The sequence below is a fragment of the Neovison vison genome, chromosome 3, assembly GCF_020171115.1.
Source record: "Neovison vison isolate M4711 chromosome 3, ASM_NN_V1, whole genome shotgun sequence".
Lineage (NCBI taxonomy): Eukaryota > Metazoa > Chordata > Mammalia > Carnivora > Mustelidae > Neogale > Neogale vison.
In genome coordinates this window covers 26,798,973-26,816,483 of record NC_058093.1, presented here as the reverse complement: position 1 = coordinate 26,816,483, position 17,511 = coordinate 26,798,973, and the positions used below count along the sequence as shown (strand labels likewise).

General features: G+C 40.9%; 1 protein-coding gene across 1 annotated transcript in view; it reads right to left on the bottom strand.

Moving 5' to 3' along the window:
• Positions 1 to 17,511, bottom strand: part of XRCC5 (X-ray repair cross complementing 5) — an 87,025-nt gene that overhangs the window by 50,642 nt on the left and 18,872 nt on the right. Inside the window, exons 8-13 of the mRNA XM_044241568.1 lie at positions 16,443 to 16,581; positions 13,152 to 13,264; positions 10,828 to 10,890; positions 5,571 to 5,708; positions 4,661 to 4,751; positions 2,216 to 2,349 (exon numbers count right to left, since the gene is read on the bottom strand). Coding sequence (XP_044097503.1) covers positions 2,216 to 2,349; positions 4,661 to 4,751; positions 5,571 to 5,708; positions 10,828 to 10,890; positions 13,152 to 13,264; positions 16,443 to 16,581 — 678 coding nt within the window. The remainder of the gene's footprint in view (positions 1 to 2,215; positions 2,350 to 4,660; positions 4,752 to 5,570; positions 5,709 to 10,827; positions 10,891 to 13,151; positions 13,265 to 16,442; positions 16,582 to 17,511) is intronic.

Genomic DNA, 17,511 nt, shown 5'->3' with positions numbered 1-17,511 from the left:
ACTGGCTCCTCACAATCCACCTGCCGCTTACCTTCCCTGACCCCCTTCCCATCATCGCCCCACACAGCCTATTCTGCAGCCAAGTGCAACTATCTGGGAGTCCCCAAGTCCAGCGACCTCCTCCACGCCCCCATGCTTCTGCACATGCTACTACTTCTGCCTGCCATGTCGCCATTATATCACACACCCCCTTTCTTCCTCAGTGAAGCCTCCCTTCAGTCACCCACTTGTAAGAATCTTTTCCCCACAGTGTTTTACACCCATCACTGTTGTACCTATTGGCCTTGCATCTCCATTCCTCTCACTCTTCTGGGGGCAGGGGTCTCCTTTCAAGAAGTGAACTTATTCTATCTTTAGCTCATGGCACAATGTTAGTCCTCAATAAATATTTGTTTTAAAAAAGAAAAGTGAATTCAATTTATAAATGCTGTGGGGCGCCTGGGTGGCTCAGTGGGTTAAAGCCTCTGCCTTCAGCTCAGGTCATGATCCCAGAGTCCTGGGATCGAGCCCTGCATTGGGCTCTCTGCTCAATGGGGAGCCTGCTTCCTCCTCTCTCTCTGCCTGCTTCTCTGCCTACTTGTGATCTCTGTCTGTCAAATAAATAAATAAAATCTTTAAAAAGAAAAAAAGAAAGCAAGGATGGTAAGCTGTAAAATCAAAGTTGCCAGTGCCTGCAGCTTTGAAAGGTATCAAATACCTGTGCTTACAGCCTGTCATCTGTCCATCAACCCCAATAAACACATATTGAGGCAGGCAGAACCCACCTGAGATAAATCTACCAAGTATTAGATGTTTCCACTTTTCACTACAGTGACCAGATACTTTTACAAGCTTTCCACACCAAGTGGTCTGCTCCTCCCTTCCCACAAATGACAAAGAGCTTCAGGTCTTGAAGTCCACTTGACAAAAACACCAAAGAAGTTTATATAAGTAGTGTATACTTGACTATACTTAGAATACTGGAGAAGTCACTGAGTCAGCCTTTTCCATGTTAAGCTTTATATTCTAATTTTAGAAGAAAAGATTTTAATTCACTACTTAAAGCAAATGTAAGCATCAAAAAAACAGGCAGTTTCTTCTGAGTAGGAGAACCCTTAAAATTACAATAGGCCCTGATATAGACTTGAGACAGTTAAAGATGCTCTGAGAAAGGAGTAGAAAGGGATAATCAGTGGTCTCTCCCTCACCTTCCCCACCCCTGCAAGAGTAGGTCCTCCACGCCCCTGTGGGGAAGAGCATGACTGAAAAAGCTGCGTGTGAGGTCTGTCAGCTTTGTGGGGTTCAGAAAGGCCTATACTACTGCCACCAACTTCACCTGGGACTGGAATAGTCCTTCAGGCCATTCCCCCCCCTGTTTTAGCACAAGTCAGCTCTCTTGTCAGCCTTCTGGTTCCCTTAATCCAATCTCCACCTTCCAACTCCTTCAAGTCAATACTCAAAAATACCTATTTTAAAGTTTTCTATATTATAGATACTCTTTAATAATTTCATACTATAACCTTTTGATCTGACCTCCATACTAACTTTAGTTATGAAATTTTGACAGATGTGGTACTGAAAAACTTCTTCTCTAATATTGTTATCCAGTTCATAAAATTCTCCAACTATCTGGATATTAAAAACAAAGCAAAGTCTCATTTGTATAAAACAGAGGAGGAAATCCTAGAAAAGGCATAAAAGAAGAATCTGCTTTTTATTAAAAAAAAAAAATCCCTTAAAAAAAAAAAAGAAAGAAAACTAGGCTTCCTCCAGAAAAAGAACTTTTCTTTTTAAACATTTTTAATTTATTTATTTGAGAGAGAGAAAATGTCTGAGAGCACAAGCAGGGGGCAGGGTTAGATAGAGAAGCAGACTCCCTACTGAGCAGGAAGCCCACAGGGCTCAATCCCCAGACCCTGGGATCATGACCTGATCCTGAGCTGAAGGACTCTTAACCAACTGAGCCACCCAGGTGCCCTGAAAAATAATATTTCAAATATCCTAACTTTTTTTTCTTTTTCTTTTTTTTTTTTTTCCTTTCTTCCTAACAGTTCAGAGTATTTTTATCTTTTTTAGAGGAAGGTTATTATACTTCCATTAAATAATGCAACTGAAGCTCTCAGAGGACAAAGACGCTTGTTGGGGACCGGCCAATTACACTAACTTTCCACTCAGGTCTCTCTCATTTAAAAACAAACAAACAAACAAAAAGACTGGTTCATCTTTTCTCTCTTACCTGAAATAATCTCTGAAATTGAGGATTTGGGATTTTGCTGGTTGGAAACAAGTCTTCAATGGTGTCCTCCTTGTCACCTTTCTTTACCAAGCTCATGGAGTCAATCAGGGCATCTACTGCACTCAACTGAGCCTCTAAAACAAGCATAAACAGAGTACACAAAGGAAAATGATTACCTCCACTGCTCTTCACTAAAATAAATGCCTTCCATTCAGAGATCCAGGATTACCAGCAGGTTACATACAGTCCGGGCTTGGCCAGAAAGTAGTCTCTAGTTACGCAAGTCACTTAACCTGAGTCGTGGTGTTCTCTTTTGTAAAAGAGCTATTTAGAGTAGCTGGTCTCCTAGGTCCACTCAGTGAACTTCTGCAGTGTAATATCATCCCGAAAGCCAAAAAGTTTGTTCCAGTGGAAGCACCACAGACATACAAAACCCAGTATCTATATGGAGACTCAAAATATTCAGTATTCAATGAGTTCGTGATATTCAAAAAATTAGTAATTAGCTAAAAGAGAAAAACATGAAGAAGAAAAAGAAAATACCTTTGGTGATGAGACATAAGCTTTACAAGGATTTCCTATAAGTTGTAGCAGGGTAACTAAGAGGAAGACAGAGAAACTTAATGGGAAGACACCAGTAGACCCGAGGGAGTGGACTCCTTCCCACTCTCCCAAAGTCAGAACAAGCTCTCTCCCCTCACAGACCTCACAGCCTGTATGCACACCTGCACCCATGTCTTATCCCGCTCCATTCAAACTGTAAGATCCTTGAGAGCAGAAACATGACATCTTCGCTACCTCTCTCCTAATACCTAACAGAAAGCAAGTACTTCTCTATAAAAATCTACCAATGCAACAAAAATGAAACAGTCCAAGGCAATGGGGATAAAAGGGAACGCTTTCCAGAACACTTCTACCTAAACCACCATTGTGTAGCTTCCATTCTGCTGATTCATACAGCTGTTAAAAGCTGAAGCACTGTTTTTGGATCATTCACAGCTATTAGGCAAAAGGTAGAAAAGAGTAAGCAGTTCCTAAAAAGCCCATTGTGCTTCCGTTCTTCATCTTTTCAAGTATCTCTTGTACTACAAAATGAAAGAGCATACTCCAGATTTTTTTCCTGATACGTTTCTATCCCATTTTCAGACTTTCCAGGGGAGGTTTCAGACACTGGCATGGCATCACCATCTTAAACTGACTACCGCAGAGCTCCCCAGGCAACAGGTTGGAAGCTGCACCTGCGTGTGTGAACATTCGGGGACTTTCACCTGCTACGTCAAACGAGCATCAGGACACCTCTGTGTAAACAGCTACTGGGACACCGGTCCAACAGTTTCAACAATCCATTTCCCAATGGGCAACATGCAAATAAAAATATGCAAACTCACAGAAAACAAATCAAGAGACTGAAAGATACTTCACATTTTAGATCCCCAGCGAATGATTTATGTCCTTGCGATAATTTCTCAACAAAGTTCTCTTTTTCAAATGTCTACTCATTTAATGTTTGAAATTATCAACACGGAGAGAAATAATATTGTAACACAGTGGAGGCTTCTATACATTCAAGTCCATGCCTGGCCCCACCATGATGCAGAGGGACTCATTTCTAGAAGGTGAAGAGACAAACCCTTGGGCCTATTGGATTCTCAGCTTTTCTACAGTGCACTGCTCCTCAAGGATCTAACCAAAAAAACAAACAGAGAACCCATCTCTGAGATTCAACTCACAACTCCCTAGTCCTACAATGACACAGATTTAAACTTTCAAACCAAAACATCTACTCACTATTTTGTGTTCTTTTTGGTACATATATTCTCTACATTCAGCCCACTCTGATATTTTATTGCAGCTGTCTTAAACTATGACTAAGATAGGATTTGATACCTGTGTGAACCATTCCAGGCGGCACCCTGACCCTCATCGCCAGATGCATAATAAAGGCCTTTTCTCATCACGCTCAAAGTAACTCCTAGAAGCAAGGAACAAAGCAGCCTGGAGGGTTAGTATAAACTGCAAAGAAAGAACAAAGAGAAAAAGGAACTTACAGAACTTAACTTTTCGGTTTAGTTAGTTACATCATATTTTACGTAGGACACTACAGTCACAGCTTTGACACTGCACGTCAGCTCACTTCAGCAGAGGGCAAACTGGTCCGGCACTAGAGAATGCACATCCACTTCCAACAAGCTGCTCCCTAGCTACAAGCTCTGAGTCAGAGCGGGAAACCAGACAGTGTTTGGAGAGTTCAGGGCAAACCCATCCCCACTACAAAAAAACATGATGCGTCCCCTTCATCACCACTGTGTATGAGCCTGAGCACGGCTGGAGTCCAAGAAATTCTACCCTGTGGAGGCCCCCGGCCCCAGTGACTACAGGCAGGTGATTTCCCAAGGACAGTCTGCCTTTAGAGCCAATTAACGAGCAAAATGAAAATAAACTCACCTGTAGGAATGTATTTCTTATTATTTTTCAAAGATGAAAACATGTATTGTCGCAAGTCTTCCATAAAAGGCAGCTGCACATATATTAAACACTAAGGAGAAAGAGAGGAGGTAAAAGCAGAAACCAAATTAATGGAAAAAATACAAAGCTGGTCCCAAATGCCATGCAAGTGGTACAACAAAAGTATTTTCAAAAATCAGACAAGTCAAGTCTGGTACTGCTTTGCTTTCTGTTTTCACTGTATACAACCGTGAACGGTACAAGAATATTAAACATAAAAAAATACTTAACAGAAAGATTATCCAGAACACCTGCAAAATGTGTGACCAATACAACAAATGGAAAAGTCATGGTGACTGGAAGGCTGATCGGGAAGTCAAGGTATTTGCCTTCTCTTTTCCAGTTCTACCACAGAAAGTTCCCTGAGAAACAGGAGACGGTCAAGAATCTAGGCCTGTATTTTCAACAGGAGAACACCAAATAAACTGAATTTTTCAAGGACCACAAAAAAGGTCCTTGAAAGGACCACCCTTGACCTTTATCCATACTCTTCATTTGTAAAAGTAAGGGTGCTCTCTATCCCCATCAGGTTCTGCAAAGTCAAGAAGGGTGAGAACTGAGAGGTCACTGGATTGGACAAGCAGAAGGTTACAGGTCACCTTCACTGATTTGGTTTAATAATAAGCTCCTTACATTTATGTTCTTTCATTACAACTGGAAGTGTGGTTCACAGACCATCTGCGTCAGCCTTATTTGAGAATTTGTGAGAAATGTACAATTTCGGGCAGCGCTCCTGACCTACAGTATCTGAACCCCAAATCATTCCCAGGCACATTACGAGCTGAGAAGCACTACTTGGAATAAAGGAACTGATGGAAAAAAATTAACATGAAAGAACTATGGGTTTTACCTCATAGGTGTCCTTGATATAAGGAAACGCCATGCCAACTTGAGGATTAGCTCTTTTGTCATAGACATATCGAACTACGGCCACCATGTCCAATTCATCCAAAGCGTGAATCAGGGAGGAAAGTGCCACTGCTGCTGCCTGATAAGAAAGCCACTGCATGAACACAGAGCCAGTGTGTGTGAACTTCCCCAACACACCTAAATACAGCTGACCTTTGAACACATGGGTATGAAATGCACAGGTCCACCGGCACACAGATTTTCATAGTATTATAAATGTATTTTCTCTTCCTTATGAGTTTCCTACTAACATTTTTTCTCTAGCTTACTTTACTCTAATATAGTATATAATACACACAACATACAAAATACATATTAAGTGCTGTTATTGGTTAGGCTTCTAGTCAAGAGTAGGCTACTGGTAGTTAAGTTTTGGGAGAGTCAAAAGTTACACTGGATTTCTGACTGCTTGGGGTGTCAGACCCCCTCACTCTCTACCCTTGTCCACTGTTCCAGGGTCAGCTGTACTTACAAGATTTTTACCTAAGAAAAAGAAAGTCCTTTGTCTTTAAAATTGTACGTTAAACTATACATTATTTCTACTATGCTTACAACCTATATTATAGCTTTCTTATCAATGCTACTGAAAATGAAAGTGTCCGTTGACAGTTACAGATTATCAGTATAGCAAACTCCTGAGCTCTAGTGCTATAACATTTTCATAAAGAATTTGAGTTCTGAGTAAGTTTTGTGCTTATAAAAATTACTCTTGGACCTTACTGTTGTTAACTAGATCAAATATATAGACCGAACAGGAAAACACTGAGTACTTTTAGTGTTTCCAAAGCCTCAGATGGAGTTACTAGTATTATAATTTGAAACTGGTAATAAAATAGATAAAACATGAACTTCTTTTTTCTGGATCCTTTTCATGCCAGACGTTAAAGAAGTTCTGCTAACTCATTTCCTGGCTGTCTCCAGAATGAAAATATTTAGAACAGTGGTCCTAAAAAGCCATTCATGCTTGGTTCACATTGATTTTTGAGTCTCTTCAAATATATATTGATCATGTATTGATTAATGCTTTCCTGCATATTTTGGTCAGATAAATTCAGATGTATATAACAGAATAGCTTTTCTTTTTCTTTTTTTTTCTTTTTCTTTTTTTTTTAAAGAGAGAGAGAAAGCACACAAGCAGGCAGAGAGGCAGGCAGAGGCAGAGAGAGAGGCGGAGAGAGAGGCGGAGAGAGAGGCAGGCTCCCCGCTGAGCAAGGAGCCCGATGCGGGACTCGATCCCAGAACCCCAGCTGAAGGGGCCTAACTCCGGCTTCAACCTGAGCCGAAGGCAGCAGCTTAACCCACTGAGGCACCCACGCGTCCCAGAATAGCTTTTCTTAATTGAACTATGCTATGCTATCTACATGATTATACAGTAAAGAAAAATAACTATACTGAGCCTTAAAAAAAAATCATTATCCACCTTATTCCTGTTTCAGATTTCTTAAGTGCCCCTCTGTCTACTTCAAGGCCACACTGTACACACCTCCATTTGATCACACTATCTGTAAGCTCTTCTGGAACTTTACTTCATTATATGTCTCCTCTCTGTCATCACTTCAATCTTTCGTCTCTCAATTCATACCCTCATCCTCCCAATAAACTCCATCCAGTCTCAGCCTTTCTAAACACAATCTTTCTTTGGCCCCCTCTCTCCATAAATTACTATCTATATCTTTCCATTTACCTCTAAATTTCATGAAATTTGGTGTTTTCACCAAATGGTGTTGGTCTTGGTGTTTTCACAGCTTAGAACACAATTATTCTTCAATCTAATCCAGCTCTTGCCCTCATCTTATTTACTGAAATTACTCTCCGAAGTCAGCTATGACCTCCTAACTGCCAATCCTTGGTTCCCATTCTATTCATTTGACCTTTCAGCAGCATCTGACCATGCCCCTTTCTCTGCACTTTCTCACTGGCATCGGAAACAATACTCTTCTGTGATTATTCTACTTTGTGGATCATTCCTCCCCTAACTCTTCTCTTCTTCCACTCATCTTGAAATGCTGGTCTTGGCCTTTCTCACCTTCTCTCACTCTGAAACTCTACTTGGGAATTATTTTATCCAGTCCCATGAGTTGATGAATCAAAAATCTGTATATTCAGCTTTAAAACTCTAAGATCCAGACTTACACTGCCCACCAGCTGGTAGTATATCACAGGTATTAAAACTGTTTATGACCAAAACTAAACTACTATCTTTCCCCCATTCTCCTCCAGTACTCCCTACCTCAAGAACTCTACCTCCCATACAACCAAATGAGAAGCCCAAAGTCTTCAGTAATGCCACCCAACTCATCCTTCCCCTTCAAGTGTTTACCAAATTTTACTAATTCTACCTCTCTCTTCTCTAATCTATTTCTTGCATCAATGCCTCTCCAGTTCACAGAGCTGATCGCGTCATTCCCTTCCATAAGAAACTCCAATGGTTCAGGGCAGCTGTGTGTCTCAGTTGGTTAAGCATCTGACTCTTGATTTGGGCTCAGGTCATGATCATGAGCTCCGAGCTGGAATCTTGCTCAACTGGGATCTTGCTCAGCATGGAATCTGCTTGTCCCTCTCTCACCCCCTGCTCAAGAATACATGCAAACTCTCTCTCTGTCTTTCAAATAAATAAATAAAAAATCTTTAAAAGAATCTCCAGCGGTTCTACTATCCCAGCCTCAGTTAGCTGACCATTATTCCTAAACAAATCTTATACTCTCCCTCCTCTGTAGCTTTCTACTCTTAAAATTTCCTCCTAGCTAGAATGCCCTCTCCATATCTCTGTCTCTGGAGCTTCTAACCTATTCTCAAGGCCCAGTAAATTGATACCCTCACCATTTTAGATTTGCTTTAGTCTCTCCATTTCCGTAACTCCCCAAACACTGTCTGAACTTTTCTCAGTATTATAATTACTCTTTATCCAAGTTAGCTACATACATTTTCATTTCCTCCACCAAAAACCTATGACCTCAATACCTTGTCATCAAAATCCTCTAAAGGTTTTGTGGCAGATTCATTACCTTTTTAGTTCAATTCACGGAATATTTACTTAATGCCTACTCTTTGCTACACAGTCTTAGACCCTGTAAGAAAACAAAGGTAAGTCCCTGATTTCACTGAGCTCATACATTCTTTACTAGCACAAGTGAGATACGTACCAAATACAGAATGTGTACAGTCTAGCAAGTCCCATTAGAGACCAGAGAAGCACACACAATGGGAGTCTGAGGACAAGTTTACTTCCAATTTATTTGCAAATTTCTATCTGGGTGCCTTTGACAGAACCAACTGGAATATTAAAGGAAGGAAGGAAGGGGTCAGGAATGATTGTGACACTGTAAACACAATGCTACCTCTGTGGGAACTCAACTACAGCTCTATTTCCTTTTCTTCCTTTTCTCCTCCTCCACACACAGTACAAATTATGTGCAAGTATAGATTCTCTATAAAAGAAAATTGTATGCTAATGACCAGAGAAAACATATTTTTAAAAGGAATTGACAGAGTCATAGAATATTTGAGCTGAAAAATAACAGTATTTATCTAGCTTAACCACCCACATGATGATGAAATTCCCTCCCCCAAATCTGACTGGCACAAATAAAGACCCTGCTGAGAAATATTCAGGAACAGAGACCTGACTGTCTCACAAGAAACCAATTGACCTGGAGGTAGTAACCATTTTGATAAAAATAATTCTTTATTTTGAATAAAACTGCCACCTGTTGGAAGGAAAACTAGTTAAATTTTTATTCCACATGATAATCCTCTAATGTAAGAAGGGGGCTATTATGTCTGACGTCCCAGGTCCCTAATACTTTCTTTCAGAACTACAAAGTTTTCTTGGAAGTCATCACCTGACATAACTTCCCTACCCCCCCTGCCTATCTTAGTAGCTCCCATTATTAGTACTGTCCTTTGAGTAGGACATCAAGAATGACACCAAAGAGTGACCCTTTGCCATTAGCAGATGAATTTTTTTTTTCCCTTGAGTGACCTCAAAGTAACCCAATGATCTATAGGGTCTGTATGAGGTTGGGTTGGAATGATGCATGCCACAGGCTGCCCTTAGCTAGCCAGTTTAGATAATCACATAGGTCATAACACAAAGATGTTGACAAGAGTCTTTATGACATACTGGCAATCACATGAAGTGATCAGAGTTTTCTACGTGCAGGAATGGTAAGCTGGAGTTAAAATTCAGTTTAAAATGCTGTCAAGCTATGATGACAACATATACTACAAATGTGTAATTCCCAAGAGGATTTGACTTGGGGGGAAAAAAAATCCATGAACAAGGATTCTCATGTAAACTAAGATTCACATATGCTTACTATGCTCTGACAAATCCATTCGGTACTGACAGGAAACAAAGCAATTCTCCCAAGTTAACTGTTCCAGTAATGGCACGGCCACTCATTAGATCAGCAGTCAGGTACTCCTCAGAAGTGAGGAGAAAAAGCGGAAAAGGAGACAAAGAGGACTAGACCACTTCCACCACCGCCCTCCCCGCACCCCAACAAGCCTTTGACATCCAGTTTACTAACTTCAAATGCAAATATATCCGGAACTTGGATCCCTGCTTAGGTGGTCTCAAGCAGACACGAGACTGCCGTATCCCAGTTAAGATCAATATCTCGATAGGACAAGTTCCAGCTTGGAGGCTGGAAACATGTACAGAGAGGGCAGATATGACCAGGCAGGATGCGATGGTCACGGGTTGTTAGCCGGGCTAAAACCAGCCTGAAAACAGAATCTCCTGGGGAGGTGGGAAAAAAGTACAGAGAGAGAGAGGGAAGAGGACAAAGACGAATTTCTTAATGAGGGAAGTGGCCCAGTGAATCACTAACACTCATCTCCAGGATGCTAAAGCTAAGCACTAAATGTTCAGTGCTTAATGACAATGAAAATGTCACCCTGACCCCAAGCCTCCTCAACATCTGACCAGGAGATTCCCACATGTAAATGCATTTGTTCAAATGTTCTTTTTAACACGTACCTGGTCTCCAGCGGCAGGACTATGTCCTCAGGCCTTGTGCTCACGCTGTGACAAATTCATTTATCATTTCTCCATTTTCAGAGTTAAGCTCAGTGAACTTTCCCACTGTTGTTGCAGGAATTAACCTCATTTTAAACCATAAAAGCCCCAAACAACTCACTTAAAATGACATTCAATTCTGAGGCACTACCTCAAAGGCCCACTGTCAACTCACCTCATCATCTGCTGCTGCAAAGACCTTTAGGACTTGATTTCCCATAAAATATCTCCTGTGGACCTACAAGAGTTAAGTCAGGAAAACAGATGGTTTTGATCCATAATAAGTAACACCTATAGCCATTATGCCATAGTTACTAAGAAATTCTTATTCTCCTAGTTATTGTGCCACAGTTACTAAGAAATTCTCTTCAAAATGTAAAAAAACTCATGGGGACTAGAAACAACTTTTTATTTGAGGTTCAATTCAATTAAACACAATACATCTCTGAATTCCAAGGACATGCCAAGCATTGTTCTGAGAGCACTATAAACAATAATGAACAGGGCAGAGTCTAGTCCTGAGGAGCCTGGACAAATATGAAACCAACTGCCCCGCAGGTTTAGGGAACCGCACTGCAAAGGCACAAGAGTGCAGCATTCTAGCTCGGGGCCCTGAGAGCACAGGAACAGGGCACCCAGTTTGGTCAGGAAGGGTGAGGGCAGGCTTCTGCAGATGGTGACACCCAGGTCAAGACTTCAAGGATGCACAGGAACTAACAAAAAAGTCTAGCACCAGTGTGCTGGGCAGAGACACTAGTGTGACTCGAGTCTGGAATGACATAAGAACATAGAGTAGGGGCAGTACCCTAGCATGAGGGGAGAGGGGCAAAATTAGCGTAGCAAAGATCATATCGTGAAGTGTCTGTGAGCAAAGTTAAGCAATTTGGACTTCATCCCAAGAGCAAAGACGAAGCACTGCTAAACTGCAAAGGGACCAGAGTGAAGAACTACTTAGAAGGGCAGGAGCCATACTGGAGGACAGGAGACTATAGAGAAACCAAAAGTAAGTACTGCATGTCCTCCTGTCCCCCTTTTAGTTCAGTTACTTCTCTGGCAGGGTATCGGAGGAATCAAAACAGCACCACTAATACCTGCTTAGAAATGAAGACTCAAGAGTTCCTAGCATCATAACCAACCCCCTGCATCTACTGACCAAGATCAACTTCTCTCTGCTCCAGGTAATCCTGACCCTGGAGCTTAGCTCAAGAACATGCCATGTGCTGCATAGGGCAACGCCCCTCTAGTGTTCTTCTGCCCTCCCACCTCTAAAGCCAAGACATTGAGCACAGTTACTCGGGTGATGAATTTCAGATCAGTTGTTTTGGATAGGTCTTTTCTAGCTAACTGGAATTAGGCAGACCCACTTTCCAACAGGCCAGCTTTTACACACAGGCCTGAACAGAAGTTCTGCTTCACTGGAAAGACCTAGAGGCACTGCCATTAACAACCTAAGTTTTAAGTCTGTAGAACTTCCAAGGTGAATACTTTCATTTTTAAGAAATATGTATTTAGTGTAATTTGTTAGAGAATTGTTACAAACTCTCAACTTCCAAAAAGTATTTTTGCCATTAAAATCATATCAACTTTCAGTAAGTACTCCCAATCTGCAGCTTAAGAAGTTTAAAAACACACCCAACAGTTCGGGCATATCATGGAAAACATCTCTGTACCATTGTGGAATTATTCTAACACCAAAGCATAGAGACTATATCCCAGAGCAACACGAAGAAGCTCAAATCCAGTATGCCGGGTAATATTTATTTTCATTACAATTCTCAATTGAATTTCTTTAGAACCAACAAATATTGCTTTATCCCTGTAGAGCCTTAGAAAACATACGCTACAAGACATGCTTATTCATTTTCTCTGGTTGCCTACCTTAAGAACATTTAATCTAAGATCTCCAGGAATCTTTAATAGCCCTTTCTAGAGTAGTATATGATAGCCCAGAGCCCTCAGTGAGGTACCACATTTCCAGCTATGTGTTTTGTGTATCTCTGCATCGGTGTCTAAAGAATGTATGACTTAAGGACAGGCTTCAGATCCTAGACCTCTTTGTTGGGTGTAGAGAAGGATGCCCAGCATAAACCAGTGACATTCTAAGAGACCTGGGGTCATTCAAAACCCAAGCAGACCTTCATTCCTCTAAGACACTCTATCACACACAACGGTTTAGAGAAAGCAGCACAGTAGCAGAGAACTGAATGATGTTTCTTTAAGGCTACTGTAAGCCAAGACTGACAGCCAAGCTAAGAAGTGACTCTCAATGGACTATGTTCTGATTCATGCTAACACAGCTCGACTTTTCTGTATCTTGGTTTCTCTATTCAAAAACTGAAGATAGTTGACACTAATCCCCAAACTATACTCAAACAAATCTAAAAGTAAAATAAATACACATCATAAATAAAAGGACCAACTAAAAGCATACCCTCCTAAATAACACTAAGAGAAAAGTTCATTTCTTTTGTTGCCAACGAGTAAGAGTAAGTGCCATACCTGAGAAGATCTACAAAATCCCAAAACAGAGAAGCACTTCCCCTCTGATTTATACTTCATGAGTTCCTCATCCACTTTAGAGAAAGGAACGATATCACTTCCATAGCGGAACCCTGGAGAACAAGAGAAGAACATCAGTTAAGCATATGGGGCCTCATTTTCTACAAGTTGAAATTAGCCCTACGCATACATTAACAATACATGCATACTCCAGATCAAGCCTCCATATACTGTTCCCTGGAATCAAATTACTGCCCCTTGTGATCAGTGAGGAAAAAGTAGTGGCAGATACAGAAATAACATAAACAGTATAGAGGTGATTAAAGTCTAATTACATTTTTTAAGTAGCATCTTCTGCAATCTAGTTACCTTAATGATTATCCAGCCTAGAATAAAGAATGTAGCAAATGTAATGTATTAGTTATCCTCCAAAGATAAACTATGGTTGACTGAAGTACAAGTGTGATTTGTAAACATAATAACAAGAACACATTTATTCAGAAACCTGGAGACCCGCAGAGAAAAATGCCCAAAGGAAATTTTCAGAATAAAATGTTCTCCAAAATGCATGCTGAAGACATACAAATGCCTAATGGGAGAAGCCAAAACTCTTCTATTTAGGAACATTCAATTGATAAGTTGGCTATTTTTATGCATTTAAATTTACTTCATTTTTGGGATTATATTATGTTTTTTCCTTTTTAATTACTTGGTTATTCATACAAATTCATATAAATACAGGCTCTTAGTTTCTTAAAAATAACTCCAGTCCTGTTCCAAGGCCTCTGTTCTATGGAAAGCTGTACCCTTTCAATATACAGTCTCCTGTATTTAGTGGGGAGAACGAGTATCAAATCTCAAGGAATCTGGCCTTCAGTAAGTGGAAAGGAAAAGCACGTGCACCTTTATTCCAAGAAACAAAGAAACTTATATGGATAAATGGGTAAATGGAAAGGAAAAGCATGTGCACCTTTATTCCAAGAAACAAAGAAACTTCTTTGTTTGGGGTAGAATCTGTGATCCAGTTTATCTGTTCCTGTTAATCTGTTGATGCCACACATTTAATTAAAAAAAAAACACACACATTTGTATTTTCATATATGTCTTTTTAAAAAGCTGGTGATGAAAACAAAAACCCCAACAAAAAATTATCAGGGAGAGGTGCCTGGGTGGCTCAGTTGGTTAAGTGTCTACCTTTGGCTCAGGTCATGATCCCAGAGTCCTGGGATCAAGTCCTGCATCAGGCTCCCTGCCCAGCAGGCTCCCAGCCCAGCAGGGAGCCTGCTTTTCCTTCTGCCTCCAGCTCGCCCTGCTTGTGCTCTCTCTCCTGCTCTCTCTTTCAAATAGATATATAAACCTTAAAAAAAAAAATTATCAGGGAAATGTATGGCACATGACTAATAGTGGTAACTAAACCAAATGTTTTTCCTAACTCTTGCCAGTCACGAGACATCTTACTTGAATTTTTTAACTTGAAAATTTTAATTAAAACAGCGTGCTGTGAAGTGTGTAAACCTGGCGATTCACAGACCTGTACCCCTGAGGATAAAAACATATTATATGTTTATAAAAAATAATTTAATTTAAAAAAAAAACCTCATTTCTAAGCTATTAAAAAAAAAAAAAGAAAACCTGTCTTGTGTTTTCTGGTTCATCTACTGAAAGGAAAAAAATCAGTACCTAAATTTTGCACATGGCAAAAAGCACAGAATAGACTGCAACATAAAACCGTATTCCTTTGCATACATAGGTCTGCTGGGCCTGTGTCTGTCAAGAGGGGGGAGAGAGTGGAGGAGAGGCAAAGGAAGAATGTGGGTAGCTGCACCAAGGGACAAGACAAAAGCTGCCTCTGTGCCCTCTGAACTCAATGTTTACTTCTTCCCTCTCCACTGCTCCAGCAATAAGTGAATAAATGTCCTTTTTGCCTAAAATAAACAGAGATGGGTTGGTTTTGGTTTTTGGTTTTTGGTTTTTTTGCTTGCAACCAAAAGAACTGGCACCTTAGCCCCATCATATTAATCTTCCTAATACACAGTCTCAATGACACTCTTTTCCTCCAAACTAGAAACAGCTCCAGGTTGCTTTCATGATTAAGCATCAACTCTTCAGCCTGTCATTCAAAGCCTTTCCTAATTCAGAACAGTCTGCAGAAACACAGACTCTGAAGTAGGGCAGTCCTGGGTTCGAGTTCTGCCCGTTGCTAGCTGCAGGACTCTGAATACGTGAATGAGTGTCTTTCAGCCTCAATTCTCTCATCTGTAAAACGGAAACAAGAATGTGATGCCTGTTTCAGGAGGCCGGTCTACGGGATATCACTTCCAAGTACTAAACTGTGTAGGTGGACACACCAGCCCAACTACCTGCTGTCCCTGAGAAGCCCTCTACTTTCCTGGTCTTATACCTTTAAACATCCTCTTCTTTCTTTCAGTCATTAAAGGAGGATCATACGATTAGTAACTGATGGAGGCGTGATTCTAACCCAGATCTGACTCCAAAATTCACATTTTGTAACCACACTATAATATGGAACTGAATTAAAGAATTAGTAGGGATTGCAGCATACTAATTACATTTTCTACTCATAATCGATCAGGAGAAAGAAAGGAATCACAACCACTCTCCTCCACACTACACACAAACACTGAGAGTTAGTGCCACAGACGAAAGGCTTTTCTTCAAGGCTTGCAAATTAACACAAAGCCTGGCAATGAATTTACCTAAAGACTGGCTTCTATCTTAACCATCTTGGTATCTTGTAATTTTAGCTCTTGAAAATTAAGACACTCTCAGCTAACTTGTAAGCCCTCTGGAGAGAGGTGCCCTCCAGACATACTACACAGATCGAATGTATCATACGTGAAGCACAACTGTAAACAACCTTGTGAACATAAAGCCATATAATGGACACAAATGTTTCTGATCCCCTAAACTACCTGAAGGGAGCAGAGCTAGCAAGATCTTCAAGACCTGAAATTGACACTCAGAAGAATAATCACCACGGAAGTAAACAAAGAAACTCGCCTCGGCCACATTAATAGAAGTACTCTTAGCTAGTATGTTTCAAACTTTAAAATAAAACCAAGTATTAAGTCTAGTCACTGGAGGACATGTTGATCCCAGAGGGAGTACCCAAGTGCATCCTGGGAACCATCCTGCCTCAGACCCGACAGATGAGCTCATGGTCCCTCCCGTGGTCATGTCTCTAGAACTGAGAAAAACATCCACCAACACTACCAGCACAAACCCAAGTCGGCCTCCCACCGCCCTGAAGCAGCTCTCTCACAGGCGCACCTTGAATAGTGTCTTCCTTCGGGACCTCTGTTTCATTGTCATCATTTAAGCAATAAACGGTTTCTTTCTGTAGATCTTCTTTCTTGAGGGTTCTGGCATCCACAACGGTCCAAGACTTTTTAACTCTCTCCTGTATAATCTTAAATTCCAAAAAGAAAAATAAAGGGAAAACAAGTAAAGCCAGGATTCTAATGAAAACCCCATATATTCTCTGCTTTATAAGAAAAAGTCTGTAATAATTACTCTAGCTAAGGCCATTCTGTTTGCTCTGGCCAACTGTGGAAATTTTCACTTATTTCAGAACTCTTCCTGCATTTATTTTTCCCCCCAAGGTAATCCACATATAAATATTAATTATTTATATACACATAAGCATTTTCTATACAAAACCTTCATACTCCTAAAATGCGACCACACACTGTTACTTGTCTTCCAACAGAGAGGAAAGGGAGAGCCGTCTATCAGGAGCCAGAACTCAATAAGGAAATCCAGAAAGAAAACTAGAAAAAAAAGAAGAGGAGGGATGCCTGGGTGGCTCAGTCAGTTAAGAATCTGCCTTCAGGGGTGCCTGGGTGGCTCAGTGGTTAAGCCTCTGCCTTCAGCTCAGGTCGTGATCTCAGGGTCCTGGGATCGAGCCTCACATCGGGCTCTCTGCTCAGTGGGGAGTCTGATTCCCACTCTTTCTCTGCCTGCCTCTCTGCCTACTTGTGATCTCTCTGTCAAATAAATAAATAAATCTTTAAAAAAAAAAAAAAAAATCTACTTTCAGGGGTGCCTGGGTGGCTCAGTGGGTTAAAGCCTCTGCCTTCAGCTCAGGTCGTGATCTCAGGGTCCTGGGATCAAGCCCTACATCAGGCTCTCTGCTCAGCAAGGAGCCTGCTTCTCCCCCCACCCCCGCCTGCCTCTCTGCCTACTTGTGATCTCTGTCTGTCAAATAAATAAATAAAATCTTTTTAAAAAAAAAAAGAATCTACCCTCAGCTGAGGTCGTGATCTTAGGGTTCTGGGATCAAGTCCTGTATTGGGCTCCCTGCTCGGCGAGGCATTTGTTTCTCCCTCTGCCTGCTGCT